Source organism: Anopheles coustani, chromosome 2 (genome assembly GCF_943734705.1).
Source record: "Anopheles coustani chromosome 2, idAnoCousDA_361_x.2, whole genome shotgun sequence".
Classification (NCBI taxonomy): domain Eukaryota; kingdom Metazoa; phylum Arthropoda; class Insecta; order Diptera; family Culicidae; genus Anopheles; species Anopheles coustani.
The window spans coordinates 25,152,010-25,179,944 of NC_071289.1; the positions used below are offsets into that span (position 1 = coordinate 25,152,010).

The following is a 27,935-nucleotide window of genomic DNA, read 5'->3' on the forward strand; positions in this document are numbered from 1 at the left end:
TGTTTTCCTTATATAAAATGTACCAGAAATAAAATGTTCAATATGGTAGAAAGAAGTTCGTTACAAACCATGTTGGGCATTAGTTCATTTTTCTTTATACAGTTTTGGAGAACAAATGCATTTAGTAGAAATTATAATCTACCCGTAACCGATATTGTTATTTTCTTAAGAATGAGCAAAGTCTTCTATATTTAGTTTTTCGCCTGATCTTATTGTTCCCTTAAAAGTGCTGAATTTTCATTGATTCATGTAACATAAGAGATGCCAACCATATTAATTTTAAAATATTTACGCCATTTCAATGACTAACAAGGTCAAGCGCAGATCGAGACTTTTGGCATAACGTTACAGTCCCACTACAGAACATTTTTGATTAAACGAATAACGATTTTCTGATCTGTTATTCAATTAAATGTACGAACGGAGGAATAAAATTTCGGACAACTACCTACAACAAGAAATAATGTTCATATTTCATAACAGTTTTAAATTGCGAGAAAGATTATCATTTATTTGAATCGTGCGGTTTTCGTATAATGTTTAGGTAATAATATCGAATATATGTGGTTACGCCATGGTGTAATGGTTCGATTGTTTCCCATCGAAACCGGCATTTAGTAAAATGTTGTATTTCGGCTGAATGCACCACACAGTCGGAATTCCTGTGAGGTCAGGATCGCTCTAGAAAGAAAGAAAAGAAAACATGGTAACACCTGTGGAAAATATTACTTCAATTTGACATTCATGCAGTACCTCAAAAATTGTGGAGTTCCTGGACCTTTGTTAACCGTATCTCCGCTGAGGCGCAATGTGAACTGCTTTTCGATCGGATCCGGTAGAGACTGTAGAAGGTAAGGAATAACATCAAAGTTAACATTGAAATATTCTTTCGTTACAAACAAGGAACCATCCGTATCCTATGGAACTTGAGTTTCAATTTAACTGACTCTCTTCCATCTTAAGCGCTTCAATATTCAATTCATTCATTTAATTACAATTAACAAATTGACATCTTTAATACATTGCGTGCTGTACATCGTTCAATCATGACTGTATTAAAACGCCAATGAACTATTAAGCTGTCTTACATAAGACTTAATACATCTCTTAAATAATTTTGCTTTGCATCCGTAACAATTTTGATATAATTTGAGCAACTTCCTGCTGTGATATTAACTACTTTCCTCAACTATTTACCGAAAAATCAGTATAAAATAACAAAATTTAAAGAACTTTAATTTGGAATATTAGAAAATTCCTTTTAGACGAGACATTACAAATCCTGCAGTACCATGTTTCAAAAGTTTATCGTCTTCAATGTTAAAAGTGGAAAAGTAATTATAAAATTCTCTAAAGGGTACGGGACACGAAGCGTAATCGATAGCGTAATCGTGAAATTTCGCTGGTCAATCTGTCAAAAAGAATTTTGACTCACCTACCCTACAATCGCATGCGTAATCTTGTCAGAACGTAAACAAACGAATCAACAGTTCGATTCGATTGCGAATATTTATCGAAATTCTGTGATTATTTAGCGTAGTTTTTGTATGTGTTCAACAATACACAACCAAATAATAGCTGTAGCTTCAGTAAATGTTGCAACTTTTACCAAATTGCAAAAACATAAACAAAGCACAGATGACGCTTGGCCAGAATATCGACGATACACTAGAGACCAGCGATTACGCTTCGTTTAACGTGCCCTTAAGGTTGCTATAGCCTTCCAAGGCCCTCTCTGATGCGTTTATTGATGAGTTTTTTTTTTAATAAAAGGCACACGAAATCGACTTACCACACTCGACCCGCCGTGCGGATCTGTTGCCTGTTCGTTGGCCGCCCGCTTCGCCTCCACGAACATGCCCACCAAGCGCCTTGCCATCGTACTCCCAGCGCCCTCTGGCAGCTCCGTTTCGCGCGCTTGCAACATCCGCTGGACGAGCTCGGGCGAGCTTTCGCCCGCTTCGAAGAGCTTCCGCTGTAAGCTCCGAACCTGCGTGATGACGCACTCGAGCTGCATCATTTCGCCGAGCAGTTGCTCGTATTTGGCCGCCGAACCGACCCGCGGGCCGTCGCTGGTCCACGCTTCGCGCGACAGCTTGCAGCAGCTGGCCGTTAGCTTCTCGAGCGTCTCCGGGAACCGCGGAACCGCTTCCCGTTCCGGCGGACTCGGTTGGCCGGCCAGTGTCAGCAGCGCCACGTGGAACAGTGTGGCCATGGACAGCTGGGCGATCTGGCCGATGGTGCGCGACTCGAGGAAGTGCAGCACCTTCTCCGCTTCCTTCGTGTCGTCGAAGAGCCGCTTCTGGCGCCGGGCCGGAACGTGCCGGGCACTCTCCCACACCGTCTGCCAGGTGTTGCCCGGGATGAGCATGCGCGAGCTCAGGTGTCCCCGGCGCCCGAACGGGTCCTGCTCGTCGACCGGCTCGTCCTCGAGCCAATCGCGCGGACTGTACCAGCGGATGAAGTCCTCCAGCCCGGCCGCCGGATTGGCCGCCTTGAAGCTCTCCATGTCGGACAGCAGCGAGGCGCTCATCATCTGCGTGCACAGCTCACTGCCCGGGCCGAGCTTCAGCATCACCTCCGCGTCGTCCTCCAGCTGGTCCTCCGTCTTCGGGACCGGTTCCTGCGTGACGGGAATGTACAGCGGTTCGTCCGACCCGACCAGCAGCATCTTCCCGAGCCGAGACAACCGGCCAACGGGCTCGGGTAGGCTACCGTCACCACCGCGAGCGGCGTCCTCTTCGTCCGAACAGTCGAAGAACTCCTCGTCCGACTCTCCGCCCGCAGCACCCCCCGCCGACGTCATCGAAAAGGGGAGCCCACCTTCGCGCAGCGTCCGACGCTCCATGCACACGTTCAGCATCTGCAGCTTCTGGTGCAGCAGGCAGGTGCGCGAGTCCGGAAAGCCGCCGGCAACCCTACACACAGCGGAACGAAACAGAACGGAACGAAGCATGAGTGGCATACGATGAGTGTGTGTGTGTGTGTGTGTGTGTGTGTACATACTCTCCACCAACTCAACCAAACCCCCTTGCGGGTGGTTTCGATGCCCGCTTAATTGTACCCACTCGCGATCGACAGCTGGCAGGCGGGATCGATCTGCCTATCGACCGGAATATGTTCTGCCAACTACACACCAGAAAAACCGCACACACCCTCACCAGCGAGGTAAAACAACAGCCCCGGGCTCGGGGAAACGTTATCAACATGCGAGGCCAAGATCGGCCATCCGCTTGCAAACGCGTGTTCGTTCCTTCGGGCGCGCAAACAACCCAAGCGCCTGTTGTTGGGAAAACAATCATATTACGTGATCAAGCAGGTTTAACACTATCGCACGCCATTGAACGGTAAAGTGACGAACCGAACCCCGGATGATGGGCCGGCCGGCCGGCCGGTCTTCCTCTGAAAGAAACGATAACACCTTAAGGGGTGCTCGCGATCGCAAAGGGAAAAAGGGGAGAGGAACAAGCTCGATGCGCGGCGCGGCGGAAATGTTGTTTAGCGGTTCGGTTTCGTGCTAACCGTGATGCTAAATGTTTGCGCACCGGGATTCGGTGTCGGGCCCTCGAAAAGGGGCAGGATCTTGAAATTATTGCGCCAAGAGTGTTGGAACACCTTCTAGTGAAACATCTTCTTCGGTGGAAAAGAATGTAAAAGCTGTTAATAGTGGCCAGCGTTTGCGTCCAATCACTGAACGAATGTTGTTGGCTTTGGTTTAAATTAGATCGATCTGTTTTTGTATCAATTTTATTTTTACCGTAGGTGCTGCTTATTATTTTTATTGGTCTTAGAAAACCTACATGTCTTTTTACATACTTTCCGTGGGATCTTTCTATGTCTTTATCTTTTTACTACGACTTTAAATTTGTTCACTACCCACACAACACATATGCATGTAAATCGAATATCAATTTGAAATAATCGTACTTCTATGCAATATGATTGAATCGTAAATGATGCTAAAATAATGCCTATACGTACAAAAGTGGAGGCGCTAACCGTACATTGTTCAAAATGTATATGTTTAGTCGTATATTTTCTAAGTCGGCATCATATACGACTTACGATATACATCAGCCGGACATTGCTCGTTTATCTATACGTATGCATAAAGAAAATCGTATTACATTCTTAATCGGCATCATATGGAACAAAGAATATACATTGCTCGTACATTGTCTATGCTTACTGCGATTCCGATTCGAAAAATGCTAATATGTGATTCAATTTCTTCAACTTAATACGACTTCGTGTTGTGTGGGTATTTTTCCTACAAACATTTGAAACGCAAGCTTTTAGAGAAAAAAATATTTACGAGGATTTATGCTTGGCTTATTAATCGTTTTTGCTTACGAGAATGGAAAAGTTATATTATTATTATTATTATATTATATGCTAACCGAGTTATTAAGCTCAGTTCAAAACTATAAAAAAGAAAAACCTCCGATTTTAAAGGAATTTCGATACCACTTCATCTAGCATTTGTTGGGTTTTCTTAAATCTTGTTTTCATTCAGCATTCGTTTGGTTGTGATTCGAGAAATTAGGTTAATTTTTTATTTTTGAAGTTTGACCAAATAATTCCATACGTCGTTTCGCTACTGAGGCTTCACTAGAAACAGTTTCGACATAAAAGAAACTGCTAATTTAATTTCGTGAGTTTTTTTTATTGCATTATTAGCTAAACCAACTTTAAAAATGTCTAACGCGTATGAACCGTAAGGCTCTTTATAAACAAATCAGTTTGAACCGAATTACAGAAAACCCATACAATATTTATTAGTAATAGGCTTAAAGTCCAGTGAATCATGTGAGATGGACAAGAAAAAAAATCAAATAAATGATAAATGTTGAAAGTGAAACAAGTGAAACAAAAATTCATTCACTATTCGATAAGACTCAAAACTTTTTTTTATGTGGCCCGACTTCCCGTAGTGGGACAAGACCTCTCTCCGTAAAAAGTATGTGTGATCGAAAGACGGTATATTATAGATTTGGGTGGTCAACCGTTCGTAATACCGAAGGGTGCCAGATTCTAGATTCAATCCCACACCTGCGGCGTGGAGTTTCTTCGCGCTACTGCTGCGCCTTGGGCACCCCCAGAGAAACAAGACAAGGAAAACCCCAGACTAGATTACATTCCTAGTAATCGGTTCGGTTGGTGTAGTGTCGTATCAGTGATAATTTTCGAAGAATAACTTCTACATAACAATGCATTCCCACACAACACATATGCATGTAAATCGAATATCAACTTGAAATAATCGTACTTCTATGCAATATGATTGAATCGTAAATGATACAAAAATAATGCCTATACGTACAAAAGTGGAGGCGCTAACCGTACATTGTTCAAAATGTATATGTTTAATCGTATATTTTCTAAGTCGGCATCATATACGACTTACGATATACATCAGCCGTACATTGTTCGTATATCTATACGTATGCATAAAGAAAATCGTATTACATTCTTAATCGGCATCATATGCAACAAAGAATATACATTGCTCGTACATTGTCTATGCATAATGCGATTCCGATTCGAAAAATACTAATATGAGATTCAATTTATTCAACTTAATACGACTTCGTGTTGTGTGGGTTCATAACCCACCACTAAAACAAACAGTACAAACATACATGTTATGTGTTACATAGACTTCAGAGGGTTGAAATCGTTTTCTATTTCCTTTGTTATTGTTTTAATGATGATAATATATGAGTCTGAAATGTCATATTTTGTTTAGTTATAGTGTTGAAATAGATCTATGTTTTCATTAATAAAGGATTCGAAGGAATCTAATGCATAAGATTTCTATATCCGCTGGAACCGTCGCTGGACAAGCAATGTTGTTTAAAAATACGGTTGTTATCAAACAACACCTACCCTTTCATGGGTTAGCTTGAAGGTTATTTCTGCATTGCCCACAACAACCACGATCATCTTATCATCTTATTGTGAGCATTAAAGAATGTTCCGAGACCTTATAAAAGATTGGCAAACTCCACACACGATCGTCAGAAAACAAAGTGAGTCCATCTGTAGAGTTGTTCCTGTTTCGTGATCTTCTAGTGATGAAATTTCGTGCGCGTGTGATTTTGCTATTGGTTGGTGTACTGTGTTCAGTTCACTTTACCTCTGCTTCCAATAGCTTCGGTATGAATTTGTTCCTAAGCAAACTCGACTTCCTGCAGGACAAGCTGCAGGCTACCGTTCGAAATTTGAGAACGAAAGATCAGAGCTGTCAGAACACCCCAAAAGAGGTGTCGCGTAGTGCGGATGAAGTGAAGCAGGACGATGGCCAACAACAGGATAGACTAGATAATTTGGAACGTGCATTGAAGGTGAATAAAGAGAAATGTTGTTGAATCTGTGCATGAAGCTAATTATTTATCTATATAGGAAATTGGCCGCACGTTTAAAGAGAGAGACGACAACCTCCATAAAAAACTGTTGGAATTTGAGACTATCTTTAAGGCAATGGACAGCACATTGAAAGAGGTTCAGTCTGGAATGAAGGTATGTGGTTGGAAAACATAAGAGGAAATTATATATTTCGAGCAACATATCAAAGCGTGGTATTGATGTTTGCAGGAAACAGATCGTACTGTGAAGGAATTGGACAAAACTACACAGGCAAGGGAAGTTTCGTTGCAGGAAGTGACCAGGATTGTGAAGAGCACAGAGGCCGATTCGAAAACTCGACTCGAACAGCTGGAGAACAAATTGATAGCGAAGGTGAATAGTTCTTATCAGCATACGCTGCAAGCCACCATTCAACACTTGCAAAATGAAACCAACAAGATAACCGATCTTCAGAATAAGTTTATCAGAAATCAATCGAAAATTGTGGAAGTTACTGCTTATAGCTCATGCCGGTCAGCACCTAACGTGTCAGGAACATACGACATTCAGCTAGCGTACGGTCAGTTTGTGAAGGTTTACTGTGAACAGGCAGCTTTCGGGGGAGGGTGGATTACATTCCAGCATCGGTTCAATGGAGCAGTCGACTTCTTCCGCAATTGGAGTGAATATCGCGACGGTTTTGGAGATCTCAACCGTGAATTCTGGTTGGGATTGAAATATCTACACAAGTTGACGTCAGCTAGAAGACATGAACTGTTGGTGGAAGTCAAGGACTACCAGGGAAATTATGGTTATGCAAGATACGACGATTTCTCGATTGGAAATGAAGCGGAAGGATTTGAACTGAAGATTGGAAAATATACCGGAACGGCTGGAGATTCATTGAAGAGGAGCAATGGTATGAAATTCTCCACAAAGGATAGGGACAATGACATTTCTATTTATTTTAATTGTGCCGAGCATTTTCGTAGTGCTTGGTGGTACATCGGCTGCGGCGATTCTAATCTCAATGGCCCATATAAAAGCAAAACACCTCCAGATAACAAATGGTATCACTTGAAAAATGATGAGCGCTTAATGGCCTTTACAAAAATGATGCTGCGAGAGGTAGTTTAATAACCAAAATGAAAATCAAAATGATAAAAACTTCATGAATGTTCTATTGTGAAATAATTTCATTGCAGCATAGAAAGTCTATTGCATTGTGCGTTAGTTTGTAAAACATCATTGCCCAAATGTTGTTGTACATAATTGAAATACTCTGAAAAACGACCTCCACTTTGACTCTAACTATGTTATTGCTTTGTGAATAAACACTAGAAACGAATTACCACCAAATCGTCATCTGTTATCTCAATCTAAGTGAGGGAAGGTCTTAAAAGAAAACTGTCACTCCAAGTAAAGGCATGAGAATTTGGTTTTAGATGTGTTGTGTTGAATTTGACGTGAAAGATGCAATAGAAGGTTAAAGTGGGGAGGGAGTGAACCGAGACAACGAGAACAGGATTTTTCCGCTACAGTTCATGCAAATCATGCTTAAAAAAAATAGTATTGTCTTCTAGTTTTTTAAGCATCGTGATTGTGACTAGGTGACAAAGAGGACCTCCGAAGATACATACTGGATGGATATGAAAATGTGACAAAAAATGTTAATTTCACAACTCAACCTATGATTACGAAGATAAAAGCTTTCGATGCAAATTTTATGACCAGACAGAAATATTTTTTGTAGCACGTGATACAAGACAATCAGTAGAAGATTTCGATGTGAAACGATTAAAATCATCATGACAATAAAATGCTACGTAATAAAATAATCGTATTTTAAAATCAATTTATGATTATTTATTAGATAGTTTTTCTTCATAAAAAAAGTTTGTAACTTATAAGTAACCATTTTGTGCAAATACTTCTCTGCAATTCCATTTTCCAAACCTAATTCCAATGTCTTAACTCATCTCACTTCATCCCGCTGCGAAGAGAAAACTTCTTGACTCAAAACTAATAAAGTTAATATCATCAAAGAAGATAATCCAAAATGAAAATAACAACATGAAAGAAACAAGAATATATACTACATACAAATAAATGGCCTGCTAAGCTTTAAATTTGGCACACTTTCACTTGAGAAATGCATCGAAATAACGAAGATACATCAAAGCTTCCCGTTCTTTTCACTCGTCAATTAAGGTTAGGGCCACAAGGGTGCTATCATTCGGGTCGCGTCCCAACCTACTCCGCTAGCATAAACAACCCTACCCCCAGTTCTATTCATCCAGACAACTTCTTCAGCGTGATTCGACAAAATTCACCTTCCGGACCTATCCCAACGCAACGGCTTAATTTTGTGGAACGTGAAACTTTTTGCACCAAGCGTGTCATTTTAAAGCTGCATTTTTCCGAAGCGCTAGGAAACCGTAAGAGCAAGGTGGTACGCTCCATCCGGAACGGGAGGGCTAATCTGTGGGTGCGGCACTGTGGCTTTCCTGAGCCGTCCTCGCCGTCGGTCGACCCTTTCGGACCCGGGACTGCACAATTACCAATCATTGCATCATTATGGCTCAACTCGGCGAACCACCGCACCTTGGCGAGAATGTTTTCCCTGTGAAGGCCAGAAATGAGCACGAACTGGTGCAGAACTTCCGCGCGTGGAAGGTTATTTCTGGAGTCGGTTTGGCAAACTTTAGGGAAGTTTTCCCAGCAAACAATATTATCCACGTGCGACGTGCAACGCGCCAGAGCGAAGGCCAGAACGCAGAAGAATGATGGGCTGGATTGAGCATATTTTGCGTTGTATGGAAACAATTGGAAAATAATGGTAATAAAAGCACCCCAAAGCGCAACTTATTCTCACCGCCAATGTTCTTCACTCGTGTGGTGAGTTATTCCTACCGAATACCGACCGAAAAACTCCAATGAAGAGAGTGAAGGAAGATTATGAGAGTTAATGTTTTCGTGTGCGTTGTTCTTTCGCGGGGCGAGATAAGGAATGTTCTTCAAGTTCATCCGCTGTTCGTTGAGATGCTGACCACTTTTCCGTACGGTTCACTGACCCGCCAAACGGGTGGACGAGGGATAATTGGCAATCTTTAATGGTCGTAGGCAAATTATTTTGTTCATATTATTTAATTTTTAAATGGGATTTTTATTAGCAGCGGGATGATGCGGGAAAATTGAATTACGATGATGATAACCCAAGGTAATTTGGGGAGATTTACAAAGTGTTATTTTTGGCAGCAAATCAAATGTATCGTTGTATTATGTTATTCCAAACCCAACTTGATCCAGTAACCGACCCGGAATTTAATTGTTAAGGAGATCATGTTCTAAGAATACTATCAAATGATTTTAAAATGAGTATAAAATAAAATTTTATATTTTGGAAATTAAGTTCTCTTTAAGCAAATGCATAATTTACTCATCACTTGAATTCACCAAACAGTAAACTTCAAATGTGCACTGAAACCTACAGTAAGCTAATCTGAAAAGATTAGAGAAGTCATCTGCAAATGAAATAAACCTAAGCAGTACGCTTGCAATTAGCAATCCCAAAACAAAAGCTTCAATTGTAACTTATCTTCCGTTGGGTAAAATAAACACATCCGCCACGGACATGCTTTTCAAATCCGCTTGTCGCCCGTGTTAACACCGCCGGTTTTGCGGCTTTTCGAGCGACATTTTTCATGCGCCTTCCAAGGCTGGGCGTCCGGGAAAACCACAACAACCGGTGCGCCAAACACCAATGTTCATTTGTAACAGCTGCTACGACATTACCATTTCGGCAAATGGCTTCCTTCCTCTCGGATGGCTGGTTGGTGCTTTTGGTTCTGTTTTGCATTCTCCTCACACTTTCTTCTTTCCTTAGACGTCCATGATAGCCAAACGATGTGGCGTACCGTTTTTCCCTCGGGCAGTCAATTAAATTCCAATAAAGACGAGAATCGCCGGAAAATAAATTCTAAATTAGTTAGAAGACGTTTCCCGTTGATTGGAACAAGAACAAACAAGACTTAGAATAACTTTGGAAGGAAAAAGAAATCACAGCCGAAATATGAAATTTCTTTGTTTCTCAAAACCAAATAGGAAGAAATGAAAAGAATTAAAATTGAGCAAAATATTTTAGACGAAATCAACTTTCACTCAAAGTAAAAATGTTAAAAGCCTTCTGCACTCGAATTCAGCACTTATAAACACAAATTACCATAGTAACGTCAAATGTTTCGTTCGTTTGCTTCGGTTTAAATTCCCTTTGAAATGTTTGTTCTAATTTTATCAACTAATCACCCCCCCCAATGTTTGCCTTCGCTTTTGTTGCTTCCGGTTTAAAAAATTCATCATTCTACGATAACCCTTGTCAAAGGACATTACCTGACCGGTTAGCTTTTCTTTTTCCTTTTCTTTGCTGGAGTTTTAGTTTGCCATTCGGTCATTCGAACCATCCTCACTCTGTCCCGTTGATTACCATAATTCGTGCCATATCATCTGCGTTTCGCCATGCACCGTTCTTGTATTTATCTTTTCCCCGTACGTTTTTTAATCGGACATTACGCCATTCCGCCGAACGGACGGTTGAGGTACGTGAGCAGAAATTGAATTGTCCGCTCGAATCCCGGCACTAATTTTGTTTATTTTTGCTTCCTATTCCCTTTCGAATGTGTTCCGCGGTGTTTCGGGGGAAGAGATGGTTTGACGTTTTAAAAATCTTATATCTTCCGTGGAGCAAGAAACGAGCGAAACCGAGTGGGAAAATGAACGGAGGCTAGAATCTAATACACACCCGGAACCGTGGAACGTGGCCTATCCGGATGGGAAGCGTCCCGGAAATGGAAGGACACGTCTTGCTCGGCAAAGAGGGAAGCCTTTCCTGACGTCATCAGCAGCATCCGGCTTGGCACAGCCTCCCACCCCTCCCCCCTCCCCAACCCACACCCGACCACCACAAATTGGATCACTCTCTACGGGCGCCAGGGGGAGGGGTGGCACAACAGATCGGGTGCTACTTGCCTAATGGAACGTGAATGATTTATTGACCTTTTGCACGACCCGATCCGAGGTGGGGCGAGGCGGCATAAGTGGGCCACCAAACGTCTCCCCGTTTCTACCCCCTTTCCCCCGCCCGGTGGGATAGATGTGGGATTTTATTAACCTTCCTCCTTCCGGCTCGACGCTTTCCTTTCCCGTTGGGCGGAAAAGCCAACGCACTGCTTCCAGTATCCTGACGAACTGTCAACCCCCGAGCTCGTGCCGTCCAAAGCGGCCCCGGCCCGCACTACCACTTGGAGGCAATTTATTATATCCCGCGTTTCACGGCCTCGAGGATGGAAAAACATTTTGCTGCCAATATCGGAAAAACGCATGCACGCGGTACGCTTCTACCAACCAACGCCGTGTCACCTTTTTGATGTAACACAATCGAAGAAGAATGGTTCTCCGGTGTTCGGGTTGCTTTTGTTCCAGCATCCACTCCCACCCTCCGTGTTACACCTTACTTTTGCGAGCCGTTGCGTGCGACATGTAAATTGAGTGTTGCGTTGTTCATTATTGGCAAAACAATAACGACGGAATGGGAAAATGAAAACGGCCGTGTAATATCATTAATCAACCCATCGGCAGGGGGGAGGGAAGGAAAGGAAAGGAACCCAGTGGGGGGTGCGGGTCGGGATCGGTGCCATAGGTCGAACGATTTACGGGCGCCATCTGACATATGTGTCAATCCGCGGTTTATCTCCCGCCAAAGAAATGGCGGCACCGAAAGCCACCTCTCCCCCGATTCTCCTTCGTTCCGGACCAAAAAGCCCCCGTTCAGTTCTTCAACTTTCCGTCACACAAACTGGGTGGGTGCTGGTGGAGGCGTCCCTCTTGACATAATTAATGATTCGTGACTTTTCGATCACGAATTCCTACGCCGGCTGATTGGTTATTATTGGGTGGCTTCTTTTTTCACTCTTAGAAAATGATCCGTTCGTCCTTCGGGGAGGGTGGAAAATAGGACACAGCACTAGCACAGTTATCGTTCGGTGACTTTGTGCTAATTTTTATGCTCACTCATCAGAAAATGTGCGTATGAGAGGCCACAAGTCTAGGGCTAGCATAATTTCTTCTTTATGCAAATGAGCGTCAGTGTTCGACGTCGCGAATTTTTCCACCCTCAGAGTGCCATAAACTCCCACGAAATTTAATCGGCAAAACATCGGGAAAAGAAGGGCCAATGGGGAGAAAATTTAAATTATGACGTTTCTGCAAAACCAATGATCTCGGGCGTGGTGGAAACACTCGTGCCTTCTTCCTCCATTTACGTGGTTCCCCCCTCCCCCCCCCCCCCTTGGTCGCGAACGAAAGCCAGACCTCATTAATTTGTGATTTAATGTTCTAATGAAAAATTTATTGGCCTGTTCGGGAATCTGCATCCGATCGGGCGTGGGGAGGAACCGCGATTGGCGGAGTGGAGTGGTTTCAATCGCGCGTTCGGCCCTAATCAATTCTCCCGCGGGAGTCGATGAGGACGTTCCGAGCCGATGAACTTTTGAACTTCCCGCTTTCGAACGCCGTTTCGGAATGGAGGATGGGGAGATGGAGTATTTTTGGTTAGGAAAGATTCATTCACTGTTCATAAGGATGACGGTTTTGTTGTGGTTCATCAGCGAAAGTTCATTTCACGTTCGGGCAACGGTTGGTCGAGTCGTGTTTGCTTTGGCACTTCGGAGTGGCCGAAAGGGATGAATATATTCAGCAAGGACTTCTGAATTCAACGAGCATTATTTTAAGGCTTTTATTTTTAGAATGTAATGAGGCACGTGCAAAAAAAATTTGAGGATTAACTATTTCGGCTCGAACATTCAATTGCTGTCTATAACAAGTCCTAGAACTAATTGACTAAAAATAAACCAATTAATTGAGAAACATAATGAACAGTAGCTTAATGTTGAAAACCTATACGGAAAAACTATGAAAAGAAACTAAACCTTGCTATTTATTTGACACATTAGGTAGAGCGAAGACAAGAAATTTCGTTTGAATAAAAGCAGTAGAAGCCACGAGTTTTATTTACAAATGCTACCTGCTTCAAAGAAATGTAAGAGTTAGATTAGTTAGAAAATTAGAACCTAAACGCGTTATTCTAAAGGACATTAAACAATCATCATTAGAACCATATTGGGCTTTAACGGAGCTTTCAGATGGAAAATAATACCGTTCGTTTCTGTAACATTTCTAATATACTCTCAAATTACACGAATCAAGCAACGACAAGCAAAAGAAGCCGATAACTTTTCTCTTATCCGCTAACGAGCAAAGTGAGAGATTATGGTTCACGAACAGTTACATTTTGGATTTAAATATGCATATGATGTAGAATTGACAAATTTAATTGGGAAGATTTACAAGAAAAGAGCCTAATAAAATGGACGAATAAAATAAAATTGAAAACGAAACTTAAAAGTAAACCTTGATTTAGAAAGTTTAGAAAATGTTTATTAAAGAAATATAAACAAATTATGAAGAACCCCTTTTCTGGGCTATAAATCAAAGATTGATGTATCTTTTAAAATACTTCACCGCTTTGTTCATCATATTCAGACAAAAGCCGCACTGTTTTTAACAACACGAAAATCTCTGATGAAAATATATGCAATATGTTTTACAAGCAAAGGTAAATTTGCCTAAAGTTTTGACATAAAACTGAGTGGTTGTTTAGTTGACGAAAAGAATTTTTCGCCAACCAAAACCATAACACATACTGCACACATAGACAGCATTTATTGTTCTACGAAATTGAAAACAAATTTCATTACGAATTCCACACGAGGTTATCTTTTTTTTACGTCCCATCAAAACGGCGATCAACTGAGGCACATCACCATCGCATCCCGCAAACAATGCTAATTATGAAGCTTGTGGCAAAGTGTTCCAACCGAGGAGAACGGAAAATGGAACAAAAGTGCAACACAAACGCTGGACAGCAAAGAGGGAAGAGAAGGAACTGCCCGCGCACTGCACCATGCAAAACCATGCAGCTTCCTTCGCCGGAAAAAGTGGCTGCTCCAGTTCATCGGCGAGTTTTCTTTCCCATTTCCCCCACCCCACCCACCCTTATCCCGGCACCGGCGAGGGGTCTACGAAGCGCTTGAAGATAAAGTCGCACTGGAGCAGTAGGAAAAAGGGACGAGAAAAACAAGAACAGTTATTCGACGGCGGTGCTGCAACGGTCGGGTCGCCCGACTTCGTGTGTCACTCACGAAGGCCCCCCACAAACGCGGCTGCGAGTGAGCGTGTGAGTGCCCTTCGCGCAAAAGGGCCACCCTCTCCACGAGATGGCAGCCCAGCTGGTTCGTTGGTTTCGGGGTGGCGTAAACAGAGAGGATTCGCTTTCGAGCAACCAGCGAGTATATGCACTACATTTGGAACGGAATGTCAAGCGCAACCATGTGTCTCTGAACACACTCCGGATGCTGGGTTGGAGCATAACGAAAAAGGCGCCACCGCGTGGGAGAGCGTAGCTGTCTTCATCTCCGACGCGGAGAGCTGGCGAGCGAGAGCACGACCTCAGAACGAACGAACGAAGGCTTCCTGCGTGCGACCGACGCCAGTGCCAGCGCATTCACAGCGGAAAAGCGGTGGAAAACCCATCCGAAGCCGTGTTCGCAAGCGTGCGGGCCGGAAAAACTCAACACCCGCGGAAAAAGTGCCCGTGCCGCTGGGGTTTGTTCGTGTGTGCAGATATTTTCCATCATCCGAATTTTGTGTGTTTGTGTTGTTTTTTTCACCGATTTCGACCCATTTTTCACGTGACACTCGGGCGTTGGTGTTGGTGTTGGTGTAAAAAGAAAAGCCCGCGATCAAACGAAACGCAGAGAAAACCATCTCCAAGGGCAAGATCTCACGATCTCGCCAACCAGAAACGCCCGGTGCTGGTGGTATTGGTGAAGTTGAAGCTGGCCACCGGGCGACCGGGGAGGGATCAAGTCCGTGGCGTGCCGGCCCGGGGTTCGCTGGCCCGAACGCGTTGCGCCACTCGTTAGTCACCTGCGAACGGTTGAGCCAGCAAGAACAGCAAACCCAGCAGTCACAAACGCAGCAGCAAACGAACCGGTATACCATACACCGCGAACAACCCACAAGTGGAGGAAGCTGGTCTACGCATCTGTTCGCGATCGTACGCGTCTCTCTGTGTGTGTGTGTGTGTCTGTGTTTGTTAAAGTGCAAAGAAAACAGCGCAAGAAAAACGAGCGAAGGAGAAGGAGAAACGATAACATAAAATAAAAACGGGAACGTTGGCCTTCTTCTTGGCAACGGGATTCGCGGGACCGAGTCGAGAGAGACTTCGGGGCAAGTTGAGCCGTACCAAGACGGCACCCGAACCCGTGTGCGTTGTGAGAAAACACACGTTCGTTGCTTGCGGCTGGTTGAAGTTGTTCTGTGGATTTCGTACGACGCGTTCGCTCGATCGATTTCTCGACGGTTACGATCGTCGTTTGGGAAATGTTTTAAGTTTTCCTCCTCCCGGTGTTGTGCAAAGTAATCCCTTCGGTGAATCATCTTTCCGTAAGGGAAAGAAATTTCCAACCTCCTTAAATTCCAACGGAATGTGATCACACACATGACGACGACGGTGTTCGTCCGTTCCCGGCAAGTGTGTGACCCCAAAATACACGAAACACGCGAACGAACGAACGAACGTACGAACGTTGGGAGTGAATCCGAAAAGTGCCGTTAGATTTAACTTCTTCTGCGTCGTCGCGATTACGTCAGTGAGTCGCAAGTCACCCCGCTCAGAACGTTCCCTCGAAACGCCCAAAAGGGGACAAAGCGGGCGTAACTTTCTTGCTTTCCCCGCTTGCCAAGCGACTTATTCCGATCGCGTACGTATTGCGTATCGAAAAGCCCGGCGCTGAAGATGACCCTATTCCCTTGAACGCATGCGATGGCGTTCCAACCCTGTGGACGTGTGAATATTTCCCAACACGCTGCGGTGCGTCCCGGATCGTGGACCGACTGTGTTCCGGGCGAGATTTCCGAACCACCCCCCGCTAGCCGATGTTGGAAATTGTTTCTAAGTGAAGTTAATCAGCGTGGCAATAAAGTGTTCCGCGCCTTCGCGCACCGGATTTACGCAGTTTTGTGAGGGAGGGAGGGAGAGTGTGTGTTGGGGAAGAGAAAGAAACGAACGTACTCGAGGGTTTAACCTCGCGGTGGTCAGTGAGTTTTGATTGTTGATTTCGGTCTTTCCTCTCTCGTGCGTTATTGTTTTGGCGTCCGCAATTGACCTCGAGTTGTTCGGTGCTTGAAGAGATGCTTTTTTAGAAATTAGAAATTAAATTCAGTGTCCGTGTCGCGAGCACGGATTTGATTAGGTTTTAGATTGTTTTCAGATGCTGTTTAGGTGTATTCATTTTTATTGTTTTTGTTTCGGTTCATCTCATTGTGTTCTCTTTCGCCCCCCCTTTGCAGTGATTAGCATCCCCTAACAAAATCGGTGTAGGAAGCGAAAAGTGAAGTAGATTTTGCGGATTCGATAGCGAAACCAAAAAAAAAAGAAGCACGGAAAAAAATCTATATAGATAAAAAAAAAATAAAACCCGTGCGGGGTCGCCCAACCAGCGCGGAAAAAGCGCAAACTTCGCGCGCACAATTACAATAACATAAAGGCAAGTGATTAAGGTTAACTGTTCGTAAATTGGAAAACGCCAAAGTGCCGAACGGGAACGGGGGGTTCAAACCATCCCAAGTGCCGCACCACGTCCGGCGTAATTGGGCATCGGGCGTGATTTACGGTCACTCCGGCCGGCAGCAGGCGGACAAACGGCCACGGACCACGTGGAAGCGGCGCGTCGAGACAAAAGGTGTACGTGTTTATAGCAGTAATGGTTAATTTAGGATATTTTAAAATTTTACTACCACTCCACTCGATATTGCAAACGGTAAGGGGGGGTGTTGATGTTGCACTTCTTTCGTAGCAGAGGGATGATGGGTTTGAGGGTAATTTCGGTCGTAAAAGCGACACGGAGAAAGTCAGTCACTCCACTTCCGAAAAAGAAAAACTATCACGCGGCATCCCAAATTCGCTTTCAAGATCGAGATAATAAAACCAACTGCGATCCAGTTCGGCTTCGAAGGGGTTTTGCCGGGTACAGTGCCTGTCGGGAAAGTGCTTCACCAAAAAGTGACTTAGTCGGTTGATGGCCAAGAGATTGCAAGAGCGCTCTGCTCGGGCAGGTTGAGCCTCCGAGAGGCGATTCTGGGGGCAAGTTCTGGAGCAGGAATACTAAGAGTTTGCTACTACCGAGCGAGAGCAAGTGTCGTTGCCGAAGTGTCCGGTACTCATGAGCGTCCGAGGGAACGCGAGTGTCGATCGCCAAAAACCGGGGGGTCCGGCTGTTTTTAGCCACCAAAAGCCAAACAGTCGGCCAAGGACCTTCGAAGGGTTTGCTTGGTACAGCGGGTTGTGGAAGGAAGGATAACTGACACGCAAAGAATTATTTTGACAAAAAAATATAATTTAACAATTTAAAAATAAAACAAATTGGCTCAAGAACACGAAGAATTATTCTACTAAACGTTAAAAATAAGCGATGAATATAGGAACAAGAGCAGGACCCGCTATCTCAAGCACACAAAAACCTGTTTGATGAATACTAGAAGATCTCATTTGCGAGATCGGATTAACGTGTTCCAATTAACGGCAAAAATGTCATCACCTCATAAGCCATACCAAAAGCCCAGGGCCGGTCTATCTGGATCGTTTATTATTAGACGACTTCAACTACTGCCCGTGTGGATAACATTCCAGACCAAACCATATCCGAGCGCCCCGGATCGGTTATCGGACGTTAATGATGTCCGCACAACGGCACAACCGGTCGGTGTTCGAAATGAGGGAACTTATCTCCGGCGACATCGTTTTTCACTCGCATTTTCCCCCTGGTGGGCGAAGGAAAGGGCGGATAAGATGATCGCCATTAATCGTCGATCCGGTGTTGGAGAAAAGTTATTAGCTTTGCATACGTATCCTTCCCCAGTGTGAAGGCACGTGGCGCATTACGTGGCGGGTACGATGTTATCGTTGCATACCGATGATTGGTTCTCGGACAAGAAACGAGCTGAGAAGGTGTCCGGTACAGCGAAACGGGATATATGCCTGGAGTCGGCCATCGGTTGACCGGTTGGACAAGAAAAGTTCCCCACTTTGGACGCATTAAACGCAACTGTTCGCTTCAAACGATCTATTTCGAGAGTGTTTGCGATGGAGGATGGAGGTGGAGTGGGATGCTGCGCGGGGCAAGTTGGAAATAAAACAAAGAAAATCACGTGTACAACAAGCAGTCGACAACACTGCGCTAGGAGCGCAGACCGGGTCTATCTTCTTCGGCTTCATCAGCACCATTTTAATGTGGGTTCCGTTCGATGGCCACGAACCGGCCGGCAACTCCGGATGGGTGGTGCCGGGCGCGGGCTTCCCAGGATGGAAACAGATGTGGCAACCTTCGGTTTCGCAAAACACCAACCATCTGCCCCTGGACGGACGTTCCGAAAAACGGTGAACGGAGAAGAAAACTGATAACATACCATAGACAGCACCGTAATAATCAATTTTCCTCACTTCCTTCCGAAGTCTGACGTTGGACCAGGGCGCTTTTGCGTGGGTAAAACAACCAAACACCCACACACGAACACACATATATGTTGCCGTGTGGATAGAGTGAGGAACTGGAAACTAATCCCCCGACACCAACAGTCCACTAGATTAATCGACGCCTAGAACAAACGGGAACGCACGGGAGTTGCATGAAGTCCTATCCTCCGAGCTAGGGAATGTCAGGGTAGAAGCGGGGGGGGAGTCTGTAAATTCCTTCACCGAGACGTTAAACTATTCCACCGTGGATGTTCGCAAGATGCAAGCAGAAAAAAAAATGGGGAAGCCTTCCATATCCTAAGCCTGGCATAACGATTTTTATTTTTGCAAACGGGTTTCCGAATGGGAAAAGGTTTTTCGACGATGCAGGGAAGCGGATGACAAGAAATCGAACTGACAGATCCGAGGTCGGTTGGAAAACCGGCAAGAGCCTCCATTTGGAATCGAACCGTGCGAGGGATGAAACGTCGAGTTCACTATTTGTCACGTCAAGCTCCGCCGTCAACGTCAACGAGCTTTGGGTCGGGTGAAAATAGCGTCTCGTTTAGATTCCTCATTGCTGGCCCTTCTCTACCACGGGGAGAAACACTCGATGGCTCCAATCTCTACATGCTTCTGCTGAATATCAACCGGATTCTAATAATATCGCCACATCGATTTGGGTAGTCGCTTCAATCGAATGCACGAAATTGCACCAAATGAGCGTTCGGAGCCGGAAATGGCGAATGCAACCGGACGACGAGGACATACCGACATTCCAAAAGCGATTTCGATTAGAGCCCGGTTTTTTTCTTTTGGGGTTTTACTTTTCACCAGCTCGACGATATTAACCGACCCAATTTTCCAACCGCACGGGGTTGTTTTTCCACGATAGCCATTTTTTTTCGGTGATAAGTTTTCGCCCGGTCTAGCATTTTTTTTTTTCGTATTGTGCGCACATATCTCTCCCCCGCATACACAAACACACACACACATCAATCATCAACACCGGGTTGGGCGGTAGCGGAAAGGGTGGCCGCTAGGGGAGAAATTGGCCAGCGAAGCGAACGCGGCATTTTACGAGCTCTTCGCGTCGTTATAATGTGCGCCCTTTTTCCGCCGGTGACGTCCCGGTGGAAATTCACTTTTTGTCGATTAGAGGCCCCCGCCAAAGGGTGGTGAAGGGGAAGGGAAGGAGGAAAGGGAAGGAAAATGGGAAAGCGAAACGACAGAAAGAGAGCCGTATAAATCCATCCGAAGGGACGAAAACGAAGCGAAATGTTTGCAGAGGCACAAACTAGATAAATTCCTCTCGCGTCCGTGACCGTGTGTGTGTGTGTGTGTGTGTGTGTGTGTATGTGCTAGCGTGTGTGTCTGTGTAGTTTGAGCCTCGGACTGTGCGGTGAGCGCTATATGGTTAATAAAGAAATTCTTTATGAAGGTGCTCGGAAAGCCACGAGGGGGTTTTCCCGCGCCCCGCGAAAGGTACACAAGAAGGCAACATAAATATTGATTACGGCCCAAAGTGTATTTGTGAGTTTGTGTCCCGGGGAGGGAAGGTATTTAGGAGTTCGCCGTATTATTCACCTAACCGGCATCACCGACGACTTACGATGATTGGGAAATGGATCAAGAAATTACTGGCCAAAGCGCGTAAGTAAAGGGGTTCCTCTAAACGCCCCGAAAAGTCAATGATCAGTTCGCCAGGAAATTAATGCAGTTGGAATAAAATCACTTGCCTTGTTTGAACGCTCGTTTCGTGCGTGGAGTGGCAGAGAAACGGCCGTCCATTAGCCCGCTTTATGTCGGGCTTGTGATGAATGAACGAGTGGAGTGTCAGTGAAAATGATTTATTGTGTAGTGAAAAGGGGGAGATTTATCTTATGATTGTTATCACTTAAAAAATGTTCATCAAGAGCTTTTTTTGGGTACCGGAGTGAATTGATAATCAAGGTTCATTATCACATACGATTTGTTGTTTTAAAATTGAAACAACATCAGCAATAAAGGGCACTGTTACGGTTTACTGTGTTCTGAAAACGGGGGGTTACTTTTATCCCACTTTTAAATATTTATGCTCAAACTTTTCCAACAAATTGCACCCGTTTCAAGGGAAACCCTCGACCAAATGCGACCAACTAAGCTCCAATCCAAACGTTTATGGGTGAAATTAAATTCCCGTCCCACAAAACGTCCTCATCACAGCAACAGCATCTTTTGTCGCCCCGATCGATTCGAAAAACAGTTGCGGCCGGGGGACATCGTCTGCCGGGTTGTCTAGGGTTTCGGCGAATGTATTGGTAAACACGACGCTTTTACGCTTTTTCCTCCATCGATAGTCATCTGCCGGACCGCAACGCAGAGACCGAGCGCAGAAAAAAGTGTACAAACATGGAAACATCTCCCTCGCATCGGGTGGTTAAAGTCATGGCCGATCCTGGAGAAAGGTTTTCGTTATTGCCTTTAGCGTGCCGTTGACGTAAAAATGGTAGTTTCCGTTGGAAGGGCCATCTATTTTTTATCACAACGCATACGCAAACAAGCTTGTACTGAAACGGTTGGTTATTGAATTTCGTGGAAAAATCATAAAACGTCTGTTATCGAACCACAAGAGGCCGAAAAGGTTGAATTACGAACGTTCATCGTGCACACGGAAGTAAAATTTTAAGCCATCGGTTGACCTTACCCGGCACGAAGGCAAGCAAAATGGTGGCTTCCAAACGAGGGTGGATTATTTTCTAATTGCGGCTGCTCATAAATTAACCACCGAGAGTCCGGACCTGGCCTGGAAGTTGAAGGTTGCTCTTCTAATTCCCGTAAGACCGTCGCCTTAAGGTAACGTGTACAGTCAACCGGTACTGGTGAACACATCGGACACTGGGGACGTGAAGTTTGCTGCCCCGGGAAAACGAGAAGAGCAGCTCGCACGGGGAGTCTCACTCAGTGTCACCTTCCACCGACCCATCGCAAGTAGATTCTAATCGCCGTAAAACGGAAACGTACATTCCCCTGGATGTTCCAAGTGGACATATTATTATCGTCCGCTGTCCACAGCCCGGTTCCACCGGTTTCTAGGTCAAGCAATCGCGAACCGGTTGGATCGTTCGCCCGGGAGTTGTTTATGATGTCACACGTGGGGGGAGACGAAGGAAATGTGCGAAACCGAAGGAAATGCCCACCAGTCGGGTACCGTTTTCCACCTTTGCTGCTTTTCTGGAGACATTTGTGTGCATGACTGTGCGTGTGTGTGTGTGTGCGTGTGGAGTAATGTTACGGATAATGGTAATAAGAGAAAACCGGCTGTGACAAGCGTAACAAATCGAAATAAAAAAACAGGAAAAAAGCAACTAGGAACTAATCGAAAGAATCTAAAACCGGAGACCAGATACTTGTTTTGAGGCGTGACAAAATAAAAAAAACGGAAAAAACAACTAGCTCACGGTATTAAGTACGTCGCGAATGACACTGGAAATCGTTACAATTAAAGCGAAACAATATGATATGTATAGAACAAAATCAAAACAATCTGAAATACATGAAATGGAAATAATTTTACTTTAATTATGAGGTATTTGCTTCACAACAAAATTATTAGTTTAAAAATCATGAGACATAAATTGAAGAAAAGTAAATAATCTGTGTAAACTGCGTTATAGCAAAATATAAAATAACTTCAATTGGAATAGATTTGATATGCTTTGAATGTCGATGTGTTTGATAATATTCACAACAAATAAACAGCCAACAGTTACGATGTGTTAATCGTTACCCGGCTTGTAAGATCTTTTGACCTATTTTCGATCTTTTAGCATCGCCGTGATTACAATCACGATCTCCATTGAACGGAAAATACCTCCAAAGAAGTCCATTAGCACTTTTCTAAGCCACTTAATTTCGATGGCGAAATCATGCCAACCTTCCCGAGATCCCCAAGTTCTGCATTCCCATGTCGAAATGGGGATCAACTGATAGAAAAAGAGAACCCTTTGAACGATTAGGGTCACAGTGGAAGGCAGTGGATAGGATAGTTTTTCGCGGGTACGAACTAACAGATGAATGATCGAAGAACCCCACTTTTTTAACGCTGGACACTTTTCAGCGCCGTTTAACGCTAACTAACAACGGGAGGCTCCGTGCGATCGGTTCATCAGCGCTCATTACGGCACTCGATTAACCTTATTTGGCGTTAACAAAGACGGCACCGCGTGCCGGGAGATGCGAGGAAAAAGGGGAGAGTCCGATACGATCAAAGATCGATTTTCAAATGGAACGCGGCAACGCCTCCGTTTCGCTTGGAAATGCGTTCCAGAATGGAAATGGTTTTCCCCCGAGACAAGAATCGTCTGCCGCGCGGAATGATGATCGATTTTACAACTAATTTGTCCAACAAAAGAAGCACAAAAATACAACGGTTTACGAGCGCACGAGGTTGGTGTTTTCCCCCTCGCCGACATTTTCTTTCAATCGGTACCGTGAGGATGGATATGAGAAGCACTCCTCTTCGGTTACCGGAACGTTTCAAATAACATATCCCCCAGACCGACTCCACTTGTCCGATAACCCGTTGGTTGCCGAAAAAACAAAATAGAGGGCAACACATACACAGTGGGAAAAATAGAAATCCTCCATCATCCGATCGAACTGTACTGTTCGCGGTTGCGTTATTGGGCACATAATTTCGTTCCGACAGGCAACGGAAACCTGGGGAAAGGGTGATTGTGCGCGCGGAGAGAGTTAATGTACCGTTCGTTCGAAGCGTTTAAAGCACCAGCGCTGAAAAACAGCTTTTCCGACCAGCGATCATGGCACGGGAGGATGCGTGCCGGCGCGTTGCATGCACTGTGTACGTGTGCCTAACGTTACTATTGGCGCGGCGTTCGTCGCTTATCGCATCGCAAGTCACCGGTAAACAACGCTGTTTGCTGTTACATCTCACTCGCCGACAGCGGTGCGGCCGCGAGAGAAGGCTGTTTCGTCTTCGGCGGCTTTCCCGTTACTTCGCCTGCCGGGTGGTTATTATCGAGGAAGCGTCGAGTTGCTGGGTGTTGAAGAGGGCTCTTGTGATCTTTCTTGTTTTAATTCTGCCTTCATGCACCAGCTCCCTCCCCCGGTTGTGTTTTGCCATGTTTGGTGAAATTGACCATTTTTTGTTTTTTCCATGTAAACAATCAATGCAAGGCTAGAAACGGATCATGATGGCGTGAACGCGAACCACCTCTCGAAGGCACTCTTTTCGAATTTATTTTATTTCAAACCGACCACCAGACGAACAGGCTTCATTCCGTGTTTATCTCCCTCTCAAACAGTGTTGCTCTAATCGCGCCTGCGGAAAATCAAAAGAAAACTCTCCTCCCCTATCGCTATTTGCACTGCACTGCACCTGTCTACCTACTCACGCTATCGGTGGGTCCAATTTGCACCTTGGCAGGCAACATTCAGACCCACACACTTTCAGAGAACCAGTTTCCTCGAGGTGCGAAAAGAAGATTGGGCCGAAGAGAAAACACGAAAGATCGATTTAATTACGATCAGCTTCAGACGATCGAGAAAAAAACACGAAGTAAGCAAAGAAAAAAAAAAAACAACCAGCCCTTGAACTACGAAGGAATGGAAAATTCCTGGTCCGGTTTCAAGTTCCCGAGTGAGGAGGGGGGGGAAATACATGAAATGAAAAACTTCACCACCTATTTCGAGTGGTGTTTTCGAGCAAAAACAAAACCCAACCCGATGGGTTTAGATCGATGCTCTAAATCGGAGCAGCAATGATTAACATACTTCCCTTGTGGGATGCGAATGGAAAATAGACCTCACTTACAATATTGGTCGGTTTGAAAATGTGTTTTTTTTTTTGTTTGTGGTTTGATTAATTTCCGCATAAAATCTGGATCAGTAGTGCTAAGAACGCAAAGGTTTGCTGGGGGAAAAACATAGATTTGATCAGCAGGTCAAAAATGAGGTTAAGCAAACGTAGCAGGGAATGATCGATTGGGAAAAATGGGAATGTTCGGTTAGTGCAGCATTTTTTTTGTTTTTTGTGAGTAGTGTGTTTACATATCGAATGACTGAACGGGAAAGATGTTATTCGAACCACGTATTGCTGGGTGAAAATCCCATTTAGAAGCGATATTCCAAACAAATTGTTTTAAAGGTCTAGTTTAAAAAATCGTTTCATTGAAGCTCAAAATTTTATTAATTGATGCAATGAAAACATTGGTAATGAAAACTAGCACAAAATTTAACACTGTCATGATCCTACCTATCCGTTTCGCTGCGAGCTGGATTTAATCACTTCCGCCAAAAAGAAATAGAACCAATCATCCAAATAGTGAGGTAAAGCAGAAAAAAAGACAAGCCTATCTGTGAACTTTCCCGAGAGGAAAGAAGTTTACGACATCGCATAGAAACCTTTCGAACGCTGTCAACAGCGGGCGGTTGGGACAAGATGGATTGAACAAAACAGTTCTCGCTGAGGACGACGACGAAGTGGTGGACGCAAGAAAAGTTGTCTCACTATCTGCATCCATTTAGAAGTGAACTGCGCTTAATACTTCCCCAACGAGCGCAACCCGCTCGGGCTTGGCCGTCGCCGTCGGCGAACGGTTCCGCAAGACCAAGTTCTAGTTCTTTTGATTGAGTGGAAACTGTTCGGGCGGTGGAGAAGAGTAGAGGAAAAAAAAACCAGCGGTGGCACCAAAAACGCCCAACAAACCAATCGTATTCTGCAAACGAACGTCAAAGTTTGTCGTCAAAGACGCGAAGAGAAAAATAAAAGCCTTCGCGCGGGAAGAAAATCAACACCGAAGACGCCCCCCGGGGAACGACACACTCACTCTCCGTTTTATGGGATTTGAAGTTTAACATAATTCCATTACTCGCTGACGATTGTCGAGTTTCAGCCGCTCGAAGTCCGAATCCGGACACCGGAGTCCACCCCGGGGTCGGTTGGTGGCAGGTGATAAGGATAAGCGCAGCAACAACGAAACAAATGCCAGTGCCAGCAGTTGAAAGTTATTCGGCAAATATCACACCGCTTGAGCCGTTTGACCTTTGCCGGTAAAGCCGGTGCAGTTCTCGAGCCTCGAAGGCGCGACACTCCGGGAGGCCACCGGGAGAGTCTCCACCCCATTTCCGGTCAACCCATTCCACCCCCGGGCGCGCGGTGTGGTGCCACTAATGCGTCGGAATTTTTGAATAAACATAAGAAATTGTTTTGCAGACAAAAGTTTGCACTCCATTCTTCCGCCCTCGCGAGCGTTTCCGGCCCGATTCGTCACGTGCCTGGTCAGCTCACCCAAAGACGGGGAAGGTCCGTGCATCGTGGGGGGAAACAATTTCCCTTCCGCAGAGAAAAGTATTTGAATCTGAAAAGCTCCGCTCCGGGGCGACAGAACGAATGAAGGCTTGCTGGGGGAGGGTCGTAGTTTTCCGTACAGTTGTGCCAACACGACACGCTTGCACATTGCAAACCTATATCTTGAAAGAGTGGAAGTTAACTGAAGCGGAGCGTTGGGTTGATTATTTCTGAAGTTAGTTGAATAAAACCAAGCCCAAAGAAAATAAACTGCCAAGAATGCGAACCGCCCGCAAGGTGCGAAAACGAATTCCTACCTCGCTTGAGGAAAACTAAAACAAGTTTAAATAAAACTGGAAAGTAAAACATAAAGAAGTAACAAGACGAGGGTTTTGTTGAAGTGAAGATAACCACAGAAAAAGATTTGTTCAACTGAAAAGCAACAGAAACGAAAACAAAAGGGTTTATTACACGCAGAAATAATGTGGAAAAGTGTGGAAACTCATCACCCGAAGTTGGTTGAAGCCGTCACACAGGTTTGTCGAAATTGGTGCAAGATTTATGGGACCGCAAAAATCCAATCCACCACGAGCTGCCCCTCGGAGTTGACCGCGAGGAAAAAGTAGAAAAACCAAAACTGTCAGAAATATACATCCGGACCGGATTTTAATGGCACGAAATCATCAAGCCCCTCGCTGGACGGTCGGTCTAATGGCCGAAAAGGAAGGAAGCGAGTGGGAGAGGGGGTAGGAAAACATGTTTAATGGTTTTTCCATTTTCACCCCGAAGGCGCATCCGAACCCGACCGGAGACAACACGTTGATATCCTTTTTTTCAGGGGGGTATCTTTTTTCTCGGTTGGCTTGCTACTTTCTTGGTGTGAAAAGCGGAAAGTGCGAAATGTTAACTTTTGGGTTGACTTTTTTTCTTTTGCGGCAATTTCCCTCCTATTAAGACAACCCCAAAAATTTGTGGGGGGTGTCGTGTTTTTTTCTTCATCTTTCCTGTCATTCTTGTTTTGCTACATTTCACCCACTCAAGCCAAAGAATGTGCGGCTCCTTCGTCAACAGTAAAGATAAAACGAACGGACAAGCGGGAGGGGAAAAGCAAGCAAAAATAAAGTTCTCGACCTCACTGAGTGTGTCCTGACGAGTGTCCGAATTAATGGAAGCGTAACACCCCTACCAAGAAACGGTATCCTTACCGTGGAGATGATAATTTCACTTTTGTGTCACTTACTTTAGGTGTGAATTTAATTTAAACCTTTTGCCAATCTCAGCTCTTTCCAATCGCAAGCGAGAGAGAGAGAGAGAGAGATTTCGCCCGAAAGTCAACCCTTGATACCGGCCGACTCGAAATGATTTGTTTCAGTTGATGGATTTCTTTTCCATGACCTCCACCGTTTGCGCGATTGGGCGACGACGCGAAAGTAATTAAACAATTAATCAAACATCCCCGCGAACCCTTATCAATCACAGGCGAACCGCGCGAAATCGGAGCCGCATTCGAAGGAAGCATATTAAAAGAACAAAACGCTCGAGGGGGGTTTGGACGCCGCGAACGAATGGTCCGACGGAGGTTTTTCCGGGCGCAAAACACATAAGTTTTGCATCGATGTCGATGGATGGTCGATTTCAAGGACCATTTCGTGTGCCTTTGCCAGCGGG

At 44.7% G+C, this 27,935-nt stretch overlaps 1 protein-coding gene across 1 annotated transcript in view; it reads right to left on the reverse strand.

Annotated features, from left to right (window-relative positions):
• Positions 1 to 502: 502 nt before the first annotated feature.
• Positions 503 to 27,935, reverse strand: part of LOC131266411 (rab3 GTPase-activating protein catalytic subunit) — a 138,323-nt gene continuing 110,890 nt past the window's right edge. The window contains exons 2-4 of the mRNA XM_058268923.1: positions 1,793 to 2,918; positions 754 to 842; positions 503 to 681 (exon numbers count right to left, since the gene is read on the reverse strand). Coding sequence (XP_058124906.1) covers positions 615 to 681; positions 754 to 842; positions 1,793 to 2,918 — 1,282 coding nt within the window. The 3' untranslated portion in view covers positions 503 to 614. The remainder of the gene's footprint in view (positions 682 to 753; positions 843 to 1,792; positions 2,919 to 27,935) is intronic.